At 40.6% G+C, this 16,811-nt stretch overlaps 1 protein-coding gene across 1 annotated transcript in view; it reads right to left on the bottom strand.

Moving 5' to 3' along the window:
- LOC120541278 (transmembrane channel-like protein 3) overlaps positions 1 to 16,811 on the bottom strand; it is a 57,082-nt gene that overhangs the window by 19,166 nt on the left and 21,105 nt on the right. Inside the window, exons 8-13 of the mRNA XM_039772761.1 lie at positions 15,403 to 15,550; positions 12,222 to 12,265; positions 11,760 to 11,907; positions 8,240 to 8,349; positions 7,616 to 7,694; positions 4,409 to 4,657 (exon numbers count right to left, since the gene is read on the bottom strand). Coding sequence (XP_039628695.1) covers positions 4,409 to 4,657; positions 7,616 to 7,694; positions 8,240 to 8,349; positions 11,760 to 11,907; positions 12,222 to 12,265; positions 15,403 to 15,550 — 778 coding nt within the window. The remainder of the gene's footprint in view (positions 1 to 4,408; positions 4,658 to 7,615; positions 7,695 to 8,239; positions 8,350 to 11,759; positions 11,908 to 12,221; positions 12,266 to 15,402; positions 15,551 to 16,811) is intronic.

A 16,811-nucleotide genomic window follows, 5' to 3' on the forward strand; every position in this document is an offset into this window, starting at 1 on the left:
CACAATTTGTCCCTTGTTAAAGTCGCTCAGATCCTTACGCTTGCCAATTTTTCCAGTTTCCAATACATCACCTTCAAGAACTGACCGTTCACTTGCTGCCTAAGACATCTCCACCCCTTGATTTCGGTGTCACTTGGATGATTCATGTCACCTGTCTGTGCTTTTAACGTTGGGGCTAATGGTTGTGTATTTAATGTCTCTCCCCGTCTCTGTGTCGGTCCCTCCAACACTCCAAAGGCCTGCATTTTAGGTTGACTGGCGCTCTTAAATTTGCCCTCATGTGTGTGTGGGTGTCTGATTGCCCTGCGATGGTCTGATTGTTCCTCTTTTTTGCCCTGTGATTGCTGGCATGGGCTCCAGCTGCCCTGGATAAGCGAGTTAGTAAGACGGACAGATGGATATTATTATCATAATTTATTTATGTCATAAACCGGCAATGTTTCGCAAAAACAAGATGGGCTGCCTACTGTGAAAAAACTTTTGTATTTTTCAAAAAACAGAATGAATATTATCAAGAATGTTGTGTCGTACAGAACCAGAAATGAGTCCCACTAGGCATTGACTGTTGTTAATTTCAGAAATGAGAAAATGCAACTAAGTGCAATAAATAAGTACATGGAATTGAGTCTGCTGATATAAACCGCTAACAGAGAGCATCAGAAGGCCAAAAATATTGCATTTCTTTCAATTAAAAAATGAAAAATGCATCTATGACTCTCCCTTTTTATTATAAGAAGGCCTTGAAATGTCAGCGTCAGATGTGGCATTAAATGGGGTCTGGCTGTCAGAGCTTTGATTCACTGGAGACTGAAATGTCGCTGCTTCATTAACTAAATATCAATAAAGCGTTCAATCGATAAGCCCTGTTATGACATCATGTGAAAAATGACAGGGAAATAATAATACATTTTCACGTCAATGCTGTCGGCATATGAACCCACACTCCCTTTGCAATTATTCTCATCAGAGCGGTGCAAGTGCAAACACAAATGATTTATAATGTCGAGGTGCGGAGAAGAACCCAATTTACATTTTGTTTTTCTGCTACACCAATCGGGAAATACATGCAGAGAACTGAAGTGTGCCCTGCATTTTGAATTTAGGAGGATACAATGATGAATGATGTGGTAAAACACATTTAGGGTCCATGGCTGTGCAGAGGGTGTTTTTTGATTTTTTAATAATAATAATTTTTAATAATAAATAATTTTTTAATAAAAACAATGCCCTCCAGCTCCAGGTAGGTGTAGATGCACGTGGAAGCTGGGACAAGCAGCCCCAAGGTGATAATAAGGGAATTGGCGGAGCCCGTATTCACGTGCAGACACATAGGGTTCAGCCGATTTTAGATTTAGAGCTCTGGGGTTCATAATCGGGGCACCAGTTTCACATTGAGTTATAGAGGGGGGCCTGAATAGAAAGACGAGAGATGGAGAGACAGAAGGACGAAAAAGAAAAGTGTTGGAGGTTAAAAGAAAGAAAGAAAGAAAGAGAAAGAAAGAAAGAAAGAAAGAAAGAAAGAAAGAAAGAAAGAAAGAAAGAAAGAAGAGTAGATACAATGGGTAGAGGATGTGGCTCCAGGTGGAGCGAGCGGACAACGCTGAAGGAAAGGGTCACTCAAGCTGAGCGCTCAAGGAGTAGAAGTGACCAGCTTCCGCAGCCGACTCCCGCTGAATGGCAAGAAGAGAAGGGAGCAGGGCTCAAGGGGTCACCCGCTGAATGTCAAGGGATAGTGGCAAGGACTGGGTGGGCACAGAGCTTGCCGGTGCTGAACGCTGGAGATGTCGGATTTGGAGGAATCCACCTAAGCTCATGATGGTTTTTTATGTAATAGATCCGTGGTCTCAAACTCCCAGTGACTGCAGGTTTTCATTCTAACCTTTTCCATAATTAGTGAACTGTTTTAGCTGCTATTGAACTTCTTTTGAATTAATGAAATTGACGTACTCAGACCCCTTCATTGTTTCTTATTCCCTAATTAGTTGCCAAACAATCATGAGATACAAAAAGAAGCCAAAACATGAGCAGCAAACTGTGTCCATCATATCATATCTGAAAATAAAGAAAGATGAAGGTCTCAGGAATGTCGACCTGCTCAGGTCCCCAAAACATTTTAACAAGAGAAAATCCACAATTTTGGACGTGTCTGCTATTACACAAGGAGAGCAGCAACAAGCCATGGAGTTAAAGAACAGGTTTAATTAACAGAAAGAACTGATGCCTAATTAAGGAACTGGTTGGAGTGAAATTGGTTGGAGTTTGAGGCCCTGACTTCGTTGGTCTTCTGTTGGCTCCCACACTTCACATTTCATTTCTATTTGGGTGGCACTTAAGGAAAGGAATGAAGCACTTCAGAGGAACGGATTTTAAAAAAACAAGTCGATCAAAATGAAAGGAAAAGGAGTTAATGAGCAGCGGAAACTGGTCACTAATTAAGAAAAAGGCTAAAATGAAAACCTGCAACCACTGGGGCCCTCCAGGACCGGAGTTTGAGACCACTGACTGTGTTTTAACATTCGATTATTTGTTAGTATTTTAACCTCTACTTGACCACTGCTTTTTATTATTTATTTATTTATTGGAAGATCTGCATTTTTTTTTTAAATACTTTGCGTGAATAAAAATCAGAGAGCTCTTTCAAACCACCCTTGCTATGCTATGTGGCTCGTTGCCCTGTCCATTCTCGGCTTACGTCTACCGATGTCCCGAGTTTAAGATGTCCCGCCAACCTTAGGGCATCATGAATGAATATCGTAAACTAATATGGAAAATTTGGTTTTGCATCTTATTTTGTTTTTTGACTCTGAATTTAGTTTTAACAGAAAATCATTTGACTGCATGACCCCTCCAAACAGACCCGTATTGACTCATTAAAAATTGGGAATGTGAGCATCAGTAGGATTTGCGCCCTAGGAACCAAGTTACCTGAACAGTTCTCTAACATTTAAATAATTGTTGCAGATCTTTCTGATCATAAAATAAGTCATTACGATAGGAATCGACGAGAGAAATTACGATATTTGAGGGTTCCTCCTGAGCGCCTCTTTCTCTCGCACGATTTGGCTCAAAAACTAATCAGCACATCGCCCTCTCATAAGAAGCTTCAGTTTCGAGTTTGGTGTTTTTCCGTCCAGCCGTTTTAGCTCTAGACCGCCTTCAGTGACGCACATACTGTACATACACAGACACATGTAGACAGACACACACCCATCATTGAGATATCGATGCTTTCATTATCAGGGGACCCTAAAACGCTGCAATTTGTCAAAATCCGGAGGTCAAAATTTTTGACGAATCTAAAGCTTTCGCTCCTACCCCATAGACGATAGGTTATGGTGGGGGAAGGCGCAAAGCAAAAATGTTAACTCATTCATTCTGTCAAATAAAATGTTGCGCCATTGGATCAGTCCATCTGTACAATTCAAACACAAACCACAAAGCCTTCCACAAACTGATCGATTACCTCCCTGCTTTATTTAATTCCCAGCCTTTTTAATTTATACGACCACCTGCCTTAACGCAACCACCCTGCTTTATCTGGACTCTTTATAATGAAGCCATTGTAATTCTCACCTCCATCTTTCATAAGGTTATCTCCCACTATCTTTAACAGCTCTACACGTCTTTAGACAAACATCCATTTTAACCTGCATTGCCCCCTCAGCCTCTCTTGAAGGACGCCCGTGTTTTAATTCTCTCCACTACCCTCCCGTCTTGATTGTCACCTCCACCCATCTCTCGTGATGCCCCCATTTTAATTTGTAGGACGGGTCATAATAATTTTATATTGTTTCTTTGTATCAGTATACTGCTGCTGGATTATGTGAATTTCCCCTTGGGATTAATAAAGTATCTATCTATCTATCTATCTATCTATCTATCTATCTATCTATCTATCTATCTATCTATCTATCTATCTATCTATTATATAATGCCATTCATATCTATCTATCTATCTATCTATCTATCTATCTATCTTTTCTCTTTCATATCTATCTATCTATCTATCTATCTATCTATCTATTATATAATGCCATTCATATCTATCTATCTATCTATCTATCTATCTATATATCTATCTATCTATCTATCTATCTATCTATCTATCATATAGTGTCTCTCACATCTATCTATCTATCTATCTATCTATCTATCTATCTATCTATCTATCTATCTATCTATCTATCTTTTCTCTTTCATATCTATCTATCTATCTATCTATCTATCTATCTATCTATCTATCTATCTATCTATCTATCTATCTATCTATCTTTTCTCTTTCATATCTATCTATCTATCTATCTATCTATCTATCTATCTATCTATCTATCTATCTATCTATCTATCTATCTATCTATCTATCTATCTAAGTAATTTCTAGCAATAGGACTGAACAGCTTGTTTTCACCTGCCCGACGTACGTCTCCCAGCACTGGTCCTGCTCTCGTCTTTGCACATTTAAACCCGTCTTGTTGACAGTTAAAACAGACATTAATTTCGTTTGGTTTTCTTCCAGTCCTAATCCAGGGCTGAGCGTCTGATTCTTCTTATCCAGGATATCAGGAACAATGGTGGACAGGTTCTGCTCCACTGGGAAAGCGATGGTGGCCTGAAAAGTGGTGGAATCGATCACAGTGGCTGCACTCAGTGTCCCATTCTACAAATCAAAACAATAGGAAGTTAAAGATCATTACTAATTAATATTAAAGGATAAATTAGTTATTTTTCAAGTTGAAGGTACAGTATTTCTTCACAAGCATGGTATCTACTGTATGCATTCGCCACGTGAAATTGTGTCCCATTTTCCATTTCCAACATATCTTGCTCATACAGGTGCTTTACAATGGAGCCAATGGGGCATGAAGTAGCATCGGATAATGAAACCCAAAAAGTTATAGAATACGTTCTCTTCGAATTTTCGATAAAAGAAAACACACTCCATCCAAGTTTCCTACGCATGTTCATGACAATGAAAGGGATCTGGAAATAATCATTTTATTGCGTATTCTTGGCACTGTTTTTCTCAAGATATGGATACGTTTTGTATTCGCTGGCGTGAGTTCACACACACACACACACGTAACTACAGAAGTAAATCACAACAAAACCATCCATGTGGCACAAAGAGTTTACTGTGATTTGGTCTTTCGAGAGGAAACCACTTGAGGTATCGCGACTGACAGTTTTCTTTAAAAACGGATTAATCTCATAATATTGGTGTGCTTTTTGTTCAAAAACAGCTGTATGAGTTATTTTATTAATGTGTTTGTAATCGCAAGACACGGATCAATACTCGACAACTGTCTTGGCTTGGGAAATGGACGTATTCGGTAAGTTTGAAGGCTTTTGCTTTCCGCCAATTCCCGTGTGCCATTAATTCTAATGTGATTCCAATTTAAAATACCAGTGTTGGGGGATGTTTTAGATTATAGGAAATGATAGATTTTGGAACACAATTTCACATATTCACGTCTATTTCACATATTGTAAGTGCCAGGCATCCTGCCCTGGAGAAAAGAGGGACTCTTGCTGAGAAGGGAAGCCAAAATAGAAGGACAACAGTGAAAAAGACAGAGGAGCAATGGGTGAAGGCTCCTTTTCTGGAATATGTTTGTCCCCAGTCTGCTAGATAGCAGCATCCCAGTACCTTGGTAACCAGGTGGATGATGGGAGTTGTAGTGCCATGAATTGGCCCTGCTTGGTCCCATGGCTGCTGCCAGGGGGTACTGAGGGGATTCTATTTGACCTGGAAGTGCTTCCATCAGGCTATGCCCTGGCACCGGAAGTACTTCCGGGTCCAGCATAAAAGGAAAAGGAGTCAGAGTCGTGAGGAAGGAAGGCAACACTTTCTGGAGGGAGGTGGATGGAAAGAGAAGCGAAGGAAGAAACATTTGCTTATAATTGTCCTTCTGCAACCTTAAAGAAACCTTTGTTTTGAACCCATTACTGTATTTAAGTTGGTTGTGTCCAGGGTTTGGGGGGGCTCGGTGACACCCCCTGTCTGTTACAATATATGCCACGTTTGAGAAGAAATAACTTTGGCTTGAAAAATACAGATCTTATTACTGTGACTTTCTTATATATAACATGTTGTGAAGGGTGGCCGGTCGTTCATCCCGGCCAATACCCCCACGCCACCAGGTGGAGCCCTCCCTGCAGCATGGAGGTGCCCCGAATGCCAGCAGGGAATTATGGACGTTTTCCTTTACAGCCTTGCTGGATACCATGGGGGGCAATAGAAGGCGCTGCAGGGAGGAACAGTGACTAGTTTCCCTACACCCCGGAAGTACACATGGACAAGGGGAATGATGTCTTCCGGGGTAAAGAAGAAGGTTTTTTATCTGGCCCAGAAGTGTTCCTAGTCACGTGGACAGAGAGGGCAAAACACTTCCGGGGCAAGGACTATAAAAGACTGAAAGAGACACCAGAGCGTTGAGCTGAGCTGGGTGGTAGGAGGGAAACGCGTCTGGGAGCTGGTGGAGAGTATTATTGTGATCATTATTATTGTATTGTATGAGTATTGTGGAGGAGAGGGTGCTTTGTGCACTGTACTGTGACAATAAAGTCAATTATTGGACTTTTATTTGGTGTCTGACGTTTGATCGGAAGGTTCAAGGGAGCGATAGCGCCCCCTATCTGTCACAATGTATACTCCATAAATTGGGTGATATAGAAAATGAAAGAAAGGATGCTTTTGAAAGGGAGTTTCAGCCTTCTTTATCAATCAGAAAACACGAGTGTCCCATCGTTTACTATTCTGAGGTGACAAACAAGTAAGACTTTAATTACACTTTGCACAAATGACAATGATGAGTTTCCAGTGGGTGCCCCGTGCCCCCGTTAGCCTCCATTGTAAAGTGTCAAGGTGGGAAAGATATTTTTTTAAATATCACTTCAAATTCACTTTAGAACACAATTCTGTGCGCCAAATGCATATATAGCATGTTTATGAAGAAATAACTTTGACTTGAGAAATACCAAACTTATCCTTTAAGTCAAAGTAAACGGTTGCATCTGGTCTGTTTTTATTATATGTTTGATTAGTGCTTATGCTATTGTGATGTTCTGATTTTTGAAAATAAAATACAAAAACGAAACAACTCCTACAAACTCAATGACCCACTGCTTGGGGTCTCTTTCTGACTGGCATCAACAGCCAGCAGCAGAGATGTTATGGTGGCCCCGCCTCCTTGGGTTCCACCCTCAAACCACAAGAAAAGGACAAGACTACATAATTAACAAATAATAAACACGCATAACAGGAACAATATAAAAAACATGAGAAATAATAATTGAATCTTCGCAAAAACAATACCGAGATGGAAAATAAATGCAAGCCAAAGGAAGAAACCCCTAGATGTGATACAACAAGGTGGCTCAGGGCAGTGATGCCCTTATAGGAAGATGGAGAAATCATGAATTCTTCAAAGGTTTAAATTAAAATGAAAGAAGAGACCCACCAAGTCCAAAATTAGGCACTAAACATCCAATGATAATCCAAGGGGTGCCCTTCATTTAAACACGTGCACTTGGTGAAGTCAATCTTGGCTCCGATTCCCTCAAGTAAAGGACTTGGTGATCACTGAAAACTGAAGAGCAAACCGGTGGTACTTACGGCTAAACTCATTGTGTTCACTTTATCCAGCAGGGCGATGATCAAGCTGTAAAGATTTCCCAAGTAAAGGACGAGGACCCTGTGAAAATTCAACAGTATCATCAGACATAATTCAAAAATATCATCAAAAACAATATGAGCATTAAAATCCTTGACCTCTGAAACCCCTTAAATGATAATCGCCATTATTTGTATTGTAGAGGCCAATTAAAGGGCCTGTAAAAAATTGAAACAAAATGCATCATGGGAAATTCATCTGAAGATCAGCTTCAGAGATGAAAAATTTCCATAGGAATTAAGGTAGGAAAGCGAAAGTGTTGTGAAAAAGTATTTGCCCCCATCTGAGATGACTTAAGAACATAAGAGGATTGACAAACAAAGAAGCTCATTTGGTTAGCTGTGGTGAAGGTTGAGATTGCATCTGCTTTGAGGAAGTTGAACTGCCAAGTTAAAGATGGTACTGATAAGGGTCTCATGGCATAACAGCAGAACAGAACCATTCTCCTAAAGCCTTTCCAGTTTCCCACCTTCATGCCTTATTACCAGGGATTCTGGTTTTCTCCCACATCCACAAGACACACAAGTCAGGTTGACTGGTAAATTCTTAAGGATGGTGCACCTTACCTTGCCAGCTGGAAACGCAGAGTCGTTCTTGGATGGTACATCTCCAGCTGTGCAATGAGCTCGAAGGCAGACGGTGCGATCATTGTGATCAGTGACACCACCACGCTGACCTAACAGAGCAGGGAAAGAGTCGACATTAGAAGACACCCCTCAGACTTCATGGTGGACACCTCAATGATGAGCACGAGATCAGCAGGCACAGGCCATTATAACCAACCTCTTGCCTCATAGTTTATTCTGCTTTCTTGTAAAAATATGTGCTGTGATGGCATGCTGAGACTGGCATCAAGGCTGGAGCAGTGGCGGGGATGCCGATAGCAAAGAGGAACATTAAAGACAATTTATTCAGAACATGGTCTCCAGTACCTTAGGTGGCAGCCCTCCTGGACTCCGGTACCACTATGGAGTCCCACAGGCGATATCAGGGACTGCAGTTCTTGTGGGTGCCACCAGGGGGCACTAAGGTGATTTACAAGCCCTACTTCACCGGGCTCAAGACGTGTCCAGAAGTACTACAGAGGCACAGTTTTGCGACACCAGAAGTGCTCCCGGGTTTTTCCCCACTTACCTCTTCTGTCAAAAGTTCTTGAGCATGTTGTAGCTTCCCAACTCACCAATTACTTAACCTCTAATAATTTCAGTCTGGTTTCAGGGCCCAGCACAGCTGTGAAGCTGCTCTGCTACGGGTAACCAATGATTTGCTTATGGGGGACAAACCCACATATTAATTCTGTTAGCCGTCAGTGCAGCATTTGACACTCAGGTCAGACATGACATTCTACTGTCCAGAATGGAGAACATGCTGGGTATCTCTGGCACTGCCCTCCAGTGGTTCAAGTCTTATCTGACTGATAGGCAGGAGTTTGTTAGTCTTGGCAACAGCAGATCTAGCTCAGTGCAAGGAGTCCCTCAGGACTCTGTCCTCGGCCATCTTCTCTTCTGTATTTATATGCTTCCCCTTGGCCATATTATTCGTAGCTATGGACTGGGCTATCATCTTTATGCAGATGATACTTAACTCTGCTTCAATGTTAAAAGTGGAACTTCATCAGAGCTTTCTCAGCTCACAACCTGCCTCAGTAAGATTTAATACCTGGATGGAGCAGCAGAACTCTTTAAAATTAAATTGCAACAAAACTGAACTCCGGCAAATTGAGACTAAAGTGCAAATTAATAAAATGAGCTCCTTCACAGTCCATCCTGGCATGGATCATGGACTATCTTACAGATAGAACTCAGTATGTGCGTCTCGGGAACTGCAGGTCTGACATTGTGGTCAGCAGCACAGGGGACTGGACTTTCTCTGGTCCTGTTCAGTCAACATACATCGGACTTCCAATACAACTCGGAGTCCTGCCACATGTAAAAGTTCACTGACGACACTGCTATGGTGGGCTGCATCAGGAGTGGGCAGGAGGAGGAGTATAGGAACCTAATCAAGGACTTTGTTAAATGGTGCGACTCAAACCACCTACAACTGAACACCAGCAAAACCACGGAGCTGGTGGTGGATTTTAGGAGGACCAGGCCCATCAATGGACCCCGTGATCATCAGAGGTGACTGTGCAGAGGGTGCAGGCCTATAAATACCTGGGAGTGCAGCTGGATGATAAACTGGACTGGACTGGACTGCCAATACTGATACTCTGTGTAAGAAAGGACAGAGCCGACTATACTTCATTAGAAGACTGGCGTCCTTCAACATCTGCAATAAGATGCTGCAGATGTTCTATCAGACAGTTGCGGCGAGCACCCTCTTCTATGTGGTGGTGTGCTGGGGAGGCAGCATAAAGAAGGACGCCTCACGCCTGGACAAACTGGTGAGGAAGGCAGGCTCTATAGTAGGCACGGAGCTGGACAGTCTGACATCCGTGACAGAGCGACGGGCGCTGAGCAGACTCCTGTCAATCATGGAGAATCCACCGCATCCACTGAACAGGATCATCTCCAGAGAGAGGAGCAGCTTCAGAGACAGACTGCTGTCACCGTCCTGCTGCACTGACAGACTGAGGAGACCCCACACTATGCAACTCTTTAGTTCCACCCGGGGGGGTAAACGTTAGCATTATAGAAAGTTACTGTCTGTTATACCTGCATTGTTATCACTCTTTAATTTAATATTGTTTATTTTTATTTTTTTTTTATCATCAGTATGCTGCTGCTGGAGTATGTGAATTTCACCTTGGGATTAATAAAGTATCTATCTATCTATGTATCTATCTATCTATCTATCTATCTATCTATCTATCTATATCTATATATCTATTCATCTATCTATCTATCTATCTATCTATCTATCTATCTATCTATCTATCTATCTATCTATCTATCTATTATAGTGCCTTTCATATCTATCTATCTATCTATCTATCTATCTATCTATCTATCTATCTCTCTCATCAGACCTGCCTCTACTGTAAAGAATCTCTGTGTCATTTTTGATTCATCCCTCTCTTATTCCGCCCACATAAATCACATTAAGGAACTTTCTTACTTTCACCTCCATCACGTATCCCATGTTCGCACCTTCCTCTGCTTCTCTAATGAAGAGAAACCTGTCCCTGCTTTTATCACATCCCGCATCGATTATTGTAATTCCCTACTGGCAGGTGCCCCTTCTAATCTTATATCACAGCTCCAGCTTATTGCCACATATTACTGTACACCTTGCCATTCTTTTTTAAATTCTGCGAAGTGCCTTGAGCATGGGAAAGGCGCTATATAAATAAAATGTATTATCCATCCATCCATTATCCAACCCGTTATATCCTAACTACAGGGTCACGGGGGTCTGCTGGAGCCAATCCCAGCCAACACAGGGCGCAAGGCAGGAAACAAACCCAGGGCAGGGCGCCAGCCTACAGCAGAAAATGTATTATTATTATTATTATTATTATTTATTATTATATAAAAGGAGTAGCCTCCTTCATCCAGGCAGAGTCGGAAGGAAGAACACAAAGCTTGCTAGAGGAGCAGAGGGGAGACAACAGTGTTGCAGAGAGTGGTGTGACAAACACTTACCTGTAAGAGTTTCACACAAAAAACACAATTTAGTTTAAGTAGAATTTGTGTCCAAATTTCTGTGTCAGGAGTTTTGGGGAGCTGCAGTACTCCCTGGTGGTCACAATGCACATATCTATATAACTGAGGGCCAAATTGATATACAGGTATATGGAGTCAAAGTCTGAATAAATAAAGCCAAATCTTAAATATCCAAATTCTGAACACAGAAAATCAAATTCCTAAGGTATAAAGTGAAATTCAATATGAACAGAGCTAGTGAGTTCTGAATATATAAAATTTGGAATTGAACATATGAAGCCAGACTTGGGATAAAAAAAAAGTGAACATGTAATGTCAAATCTGAAACATGAGGGTAAATCTAAAAGTAAAGGCAATTTGAAAATGACGCGGTCACTGCAACGGTCCTGGAATGCAAATGATGGCCCCCTTACTGCCCACTGTGCAGCCTGCATTTGATTTTCAGTATGGGATAAAGGGATAGATTAAAGTTCCTCACCTCATTTTTTTCCCACAAAGATAATTCCAGCTTTACTTTCTCAAGGTCCTGGGATCGCTCAACGACAAAGTAGATGATATAAATACTTCCAGCTAGAGAGAGGAGCACCAGAATGTTTGCAAGAATCCGCAAGCTTATCATCACTGCTCTGGAAAAGGAAGGAAATATCCGGAATTTGAATGAGAGAAGTTTGGATTTTTTTATGCTTATTTTTTAATATTTCATTTTTAATATAACACATGAACTATTCAAGTTTTTGTAGCCAAATTTCCAACAGTTTCTCCTCCTCTTTTTGTTAATAGACCACAAACTGTGAATGTGCAAATGGTAAGAACACTCTGGACACGTGTTTCTCAGCCCTTTTGATCCATTTTTTTCCATGTCATAGAAAATGATAACAGTAAAATAGTAAAATAAAGCATGATAACAAAAAACATGATACAGCTTAAGGAAAATACCTACAGACTTTTGTCTTTCTTTTTTTCTTGCTCTTCTAGAATGGCTTCCTGTGATAGAAAAGAGAAAAAAACAAAACTTATTAAATAACAGCAACCAACAACATGACATTCAGTTATACAGAACCAAAAAAAAGGGCCGTCAGGGTTTAGATCTGATCATTTCTGATTCCATGTGCCACTCTCCTTCCTTGAGTTATTAGTTGTTAATAAAATGCTGTTTTGCAGGGCTTTGTTCTTCTTGGCATTTGTTTGATTTGGAGTGACAGTTCAAGAGCATCCCAATAATCCTCACTGGATTTATACAGCAGCACACAAAATTAAACAAAATGTGATCATTTATGTGTCCTGTAGATAGATAGATAGATAGATAGATATGAAAGGCATTATGTAATAGATAGATAGATAGATAGATAGATAGATAGATAGATAGATAGATAGATAGATAGATAGATAGATAGATAGATAGATAGATAGATAGATAGATAGATAGATAGATAGATAGATAGATGGTATAATAGGCAAGATTAAAATTTTAAATTAATTAAAGCATTACATGGATAGATAGATAGATATTTGGTCATGAACCCAGCATATGTAGGCTTGAAGAGAAGAATATGCACATAGTAAATAAGAGTTTATGACCAACACCATCCGGACCCCACCTCATTAATCACAACCCCCCACCCCAACATCCACCTACCCTTCTATCCTTATTTGCTATATATTGCCATGGTTTGGCAAATATGCAAACAGAATCACAGACCTTCACTTCCATAGACAGACAGACAGACAGACAGACAGATAGACAGACAGATGGTTTAGTAGGCAAGATTAAAAATTTAGATAGATTAACAACAAAGGCATTATTTAAGATAGATAGATAGATAGATAGATAGATAGATAGATAGATAGATAGATAGATAGATAGATAGATAGATAGATAGATAGATAGATACTGACCTTCCTGGCAGACTCAATACTCAAGACGACAGAATCCGTGCACCTCATTTTAGCAACTAAACATAATAACACATATATAATATAACATAATATAATATAATCTATATATATACAATTCTTTTCGCGTTTGAAATGGAAATTACGTATGACCACAGAACATATTATAATGCACTCGCGTTTACAATGGAAATTACGTACGACCACACCAGTCAGGTTACACAGAGAAAGTGAGACAGAAGCAGATCAAGAGAGAAGGCTCGCTGATCAACGTATACGACAATCACAATTGATGGCCTCACAAACACCCGAACAACGTGCTGAACAGAATCGAATTCGACGAATGCAGTATTCACAGGCTACAACATCACACAGACGTCAGGGTCTGTATATGGAGGGATTCAATTATAACATTGAAAAAGATTATTGCCTACATCCAAAAGTTACAATAGGAGAAATGGACATCATGTGTGAGTGCTGCCAAGCACAGAGGGTTTCATTTGAATCACGCAGGATGTGTTGTTCAGACGGCATTAATGCCGTTGCCTCATGAGAGCCACAAACTTTTCCCTTCCACTCAGTGAGCGAAGCCACTGGGAAATCTGCTAGTATAATATAATATAATATAATATAATATAATATAATATAATATAATATAATATAATATAATATCTGCGGTGGGATGGCGTCCTGCCCAGGGTTTGTTTCCTGCCTTGCACCCTGTGTTGGCTGGGATTGGCTCCAGCAGACCCTGTGACCCTGTGATAGGATATAGCGGGTTGGGTAATGGATGGATGGATAATATACTTTAATATAATATAATATAATATAATATAATATAATATAATATAATATAATATAATATAATATAATATAATATAATATAATATAATATGGCATTGTAGCACTGCTGCTTTACCTAAAGGAGAGTGGGGTTTGCTTCCTCGGTTCTTCTTGTATTCATGTGGGTTTCCTTGCACAGTCCAAAGACATGCAGGTCAGGTGAGTTGTTGCTGTTAAAGCATGTGGCCCGGGTGTGCATGTGTGTGTTTGTGTGTCTAACAGTAAAAAACAAAAGTTCAACCTTGTGTGTTTTCTTATCTCTCTGTGAATTTCTGCATGTGTCTTTGTTGTGTAACTATGATATTCTGTAACAAGTTACCACAGGACCAATGAGATAACCAAGATTAAATACATTTTTGAAAATTCACAGTTTAAATAAGAAGCTACTCTTTAGTCGAGTGTGAGCCAACCAAAGATTTCTAATATATTAAATATTTTGGGATAATATTCAGATATAGGTGTGTTGTAAGAATGTACCAAGCATCTGTATATTGAATGGTGAAACCAGAAATGCTTCCTGACTCTTTTATGTAAATGAACCTGATTTATTGAAGACCCCTTTGTTGTTTCCGTCAGTCTCGTCGTGCTGCAGTGAGCTGTGCACAAGGCAGTTGCCATCAGGGTTGACATACTAAAGGACTCCCATCTCAAATACTTGGTTTGTTTTTGTTGATTCGTGACTACTTTTTATTTCCATAGCTTGTTTCTTAACACCCTGTGATGGGATGGTACCCTAACCATGGTGTTGTCCCAGCTTTGCGCCCAGTGACTGCTGGGTTAGGCTGCAGCTACCTTCCCCTGGAGATGCAGGTTATGAAAATGGCTGACTGAATGCGTAATGTGAACATCAACTTTTACCCTGGAGAGCTTTGGCTCCTGTATCTCGGAATCTGATTAAACAAATTCAGCAGGTTTGAGAATGTAACATTATATTTATTTGAGAATGATTGTTTTCTACTTCAATGATATAAAATGATAAAATACAAGCACCTCCAATGCTGATCAGAAAAAAAATATATACAGTATCCGTGTCTACTGAAGAAATAAAATCCTTTGAGTAAACGGCTAATGCAAGAGGATTGAATTAGAAGATATGGCTGTCTAATAGGATTTAGTTGTACTCGGTGTGGGTGGATGAGTCCATTATATCATGTGAGTATTGGCAGATTCAAGGGTCCAGTGGATCAGATACCATTTTATCGGTAAACCTGCTCAAGGATTTAGATTAGCATTAATTAATAGCCTTCTCTCTGGGGAAATCAGTGACAGTGAATGGAAAGTACGCAGCAGTGGCTGACAGACTGCTGCTGAATTAACACTTCATGATGGCAGAAAAATTAAATTCAAGGGTGGAAGTTCGCTTGTTAATGATAAAGGCCGCTCACCCTGATATTGTTGACAATGGCAGCCGCTTTGCTCTCGGCAGCCTCGGGGTTGCCAATCAAGTAATCCCAGGCACAAAACACCCTCCAGCAGAAAGTGTAGTTTTCATCCGAGGCGCTGGCAAAACTCAACTTCGAGTTCTTGGCCATCCTGTCAAAAGAAGGAAGAAGGAACAAACTTGAAAAAGCAACACATGTCGGAAAGCAAACAATCGACTTAAAGGATCGCAGCATTAGGTGGAAGTTCTTCTTTTAAGTGAATATATGCATGGGTATCGTACAGGTTTAACTGAAATATTGTGTAATTGTTGGGTTCGTGATGTGGTGGTCGAACACACAAACACACAATTCAATGGATGTTCTTCTGAGCGGGCTTTCTTTATTGCATGCGTGAGGTGAGGCTCGTCGCTGCCGCACCTTGCGTTTCTCCCTTGTATTTGAACAGGAAATGCACAAATTCAGCGATTTTGACTATAAAAATTATCACAATTATTGGAATCATACAGAAAACAAATTTATAGCACAGAGCAGTGGAAGTTATTTTATGTTATCATTATTATTTTGTTTTTTACTTTTCATGATGACAAGTGAGGCTCTGCCTCACCTGCCTCCCCTGACCACATGTCCCTGGATCTGAATATCTTGTTGGGTTCTCCTAGGAAGCAGCGAGATCCGAAATAAATAAAATAGAGACATTTTCTTTTGTCTCGTGTTTTTCTCGAGGAAAAAATACCCACAAGTGTCTCCTCTTGATCCCCAGGAGAGACCTCAGTGACGTCACACAATGAACTTAGATTCTCCAAGTTAGTGTCCTGACATCTTTTATTGCGTATGAAAGACCTAAGCCAATCACAAGACCTACAGGGCCTAAGAGTAGCCTGAAATATGAGGGACCTCAAAATCCATTTTCATGGCTTAACTTTTATCACTCCCGGGCACACTGGAGGCAGCTTGAAGGACCAAAAGAAGGTAATTCCACACCAAGCCAGGGGGTGGTGTGGTACAGTAATCCTTCCTCTTTTACTCCTGCAGACCAAATACGGAAAATTTTTGCCTGGACAAGACAAAATCACTTCTTGTTTCCGACCCAGATAACGTCACTTCCTGTTCTGACCCTGATGACGTCACGTCCTGTTTTGACCCTGATGATGTCACTTCCGGTTCTGGGACCGATGACGTCACTTGTGGTTCTGGGGCCCAATGATATCATTTCCGGTTCATGGGTCGATGACATCAATTCCGGTTCCCCCTATGACGTTACTTCAGTCAACCTGACTCTAAAGTCAGACGACATCCGATTGTAAACTCAGTTCTGTTTCGGACTCAAGCAATTTTCACTTCTTTGCAGCCTTATTCAAGTATACGGGTGGCTGCCCCAAACCTTTTACTTGTGTCAAGGCGTGCCATTTTCA

This window comes from Polypterus senegalus, chromosome 12, assembly GCF_016835505.1.
Source record: "Polypterus senegalus isolate Bchr_013 chromosome 12, ASM1683550v1, whole genome shotgun sequence".
NCBI classification, from domain to species: Eukaryota; Metazoa; Chordata; class Cladistia; order Polypteriformes; family Polypteridae; genus Polypterus; species Polypterus senegalus.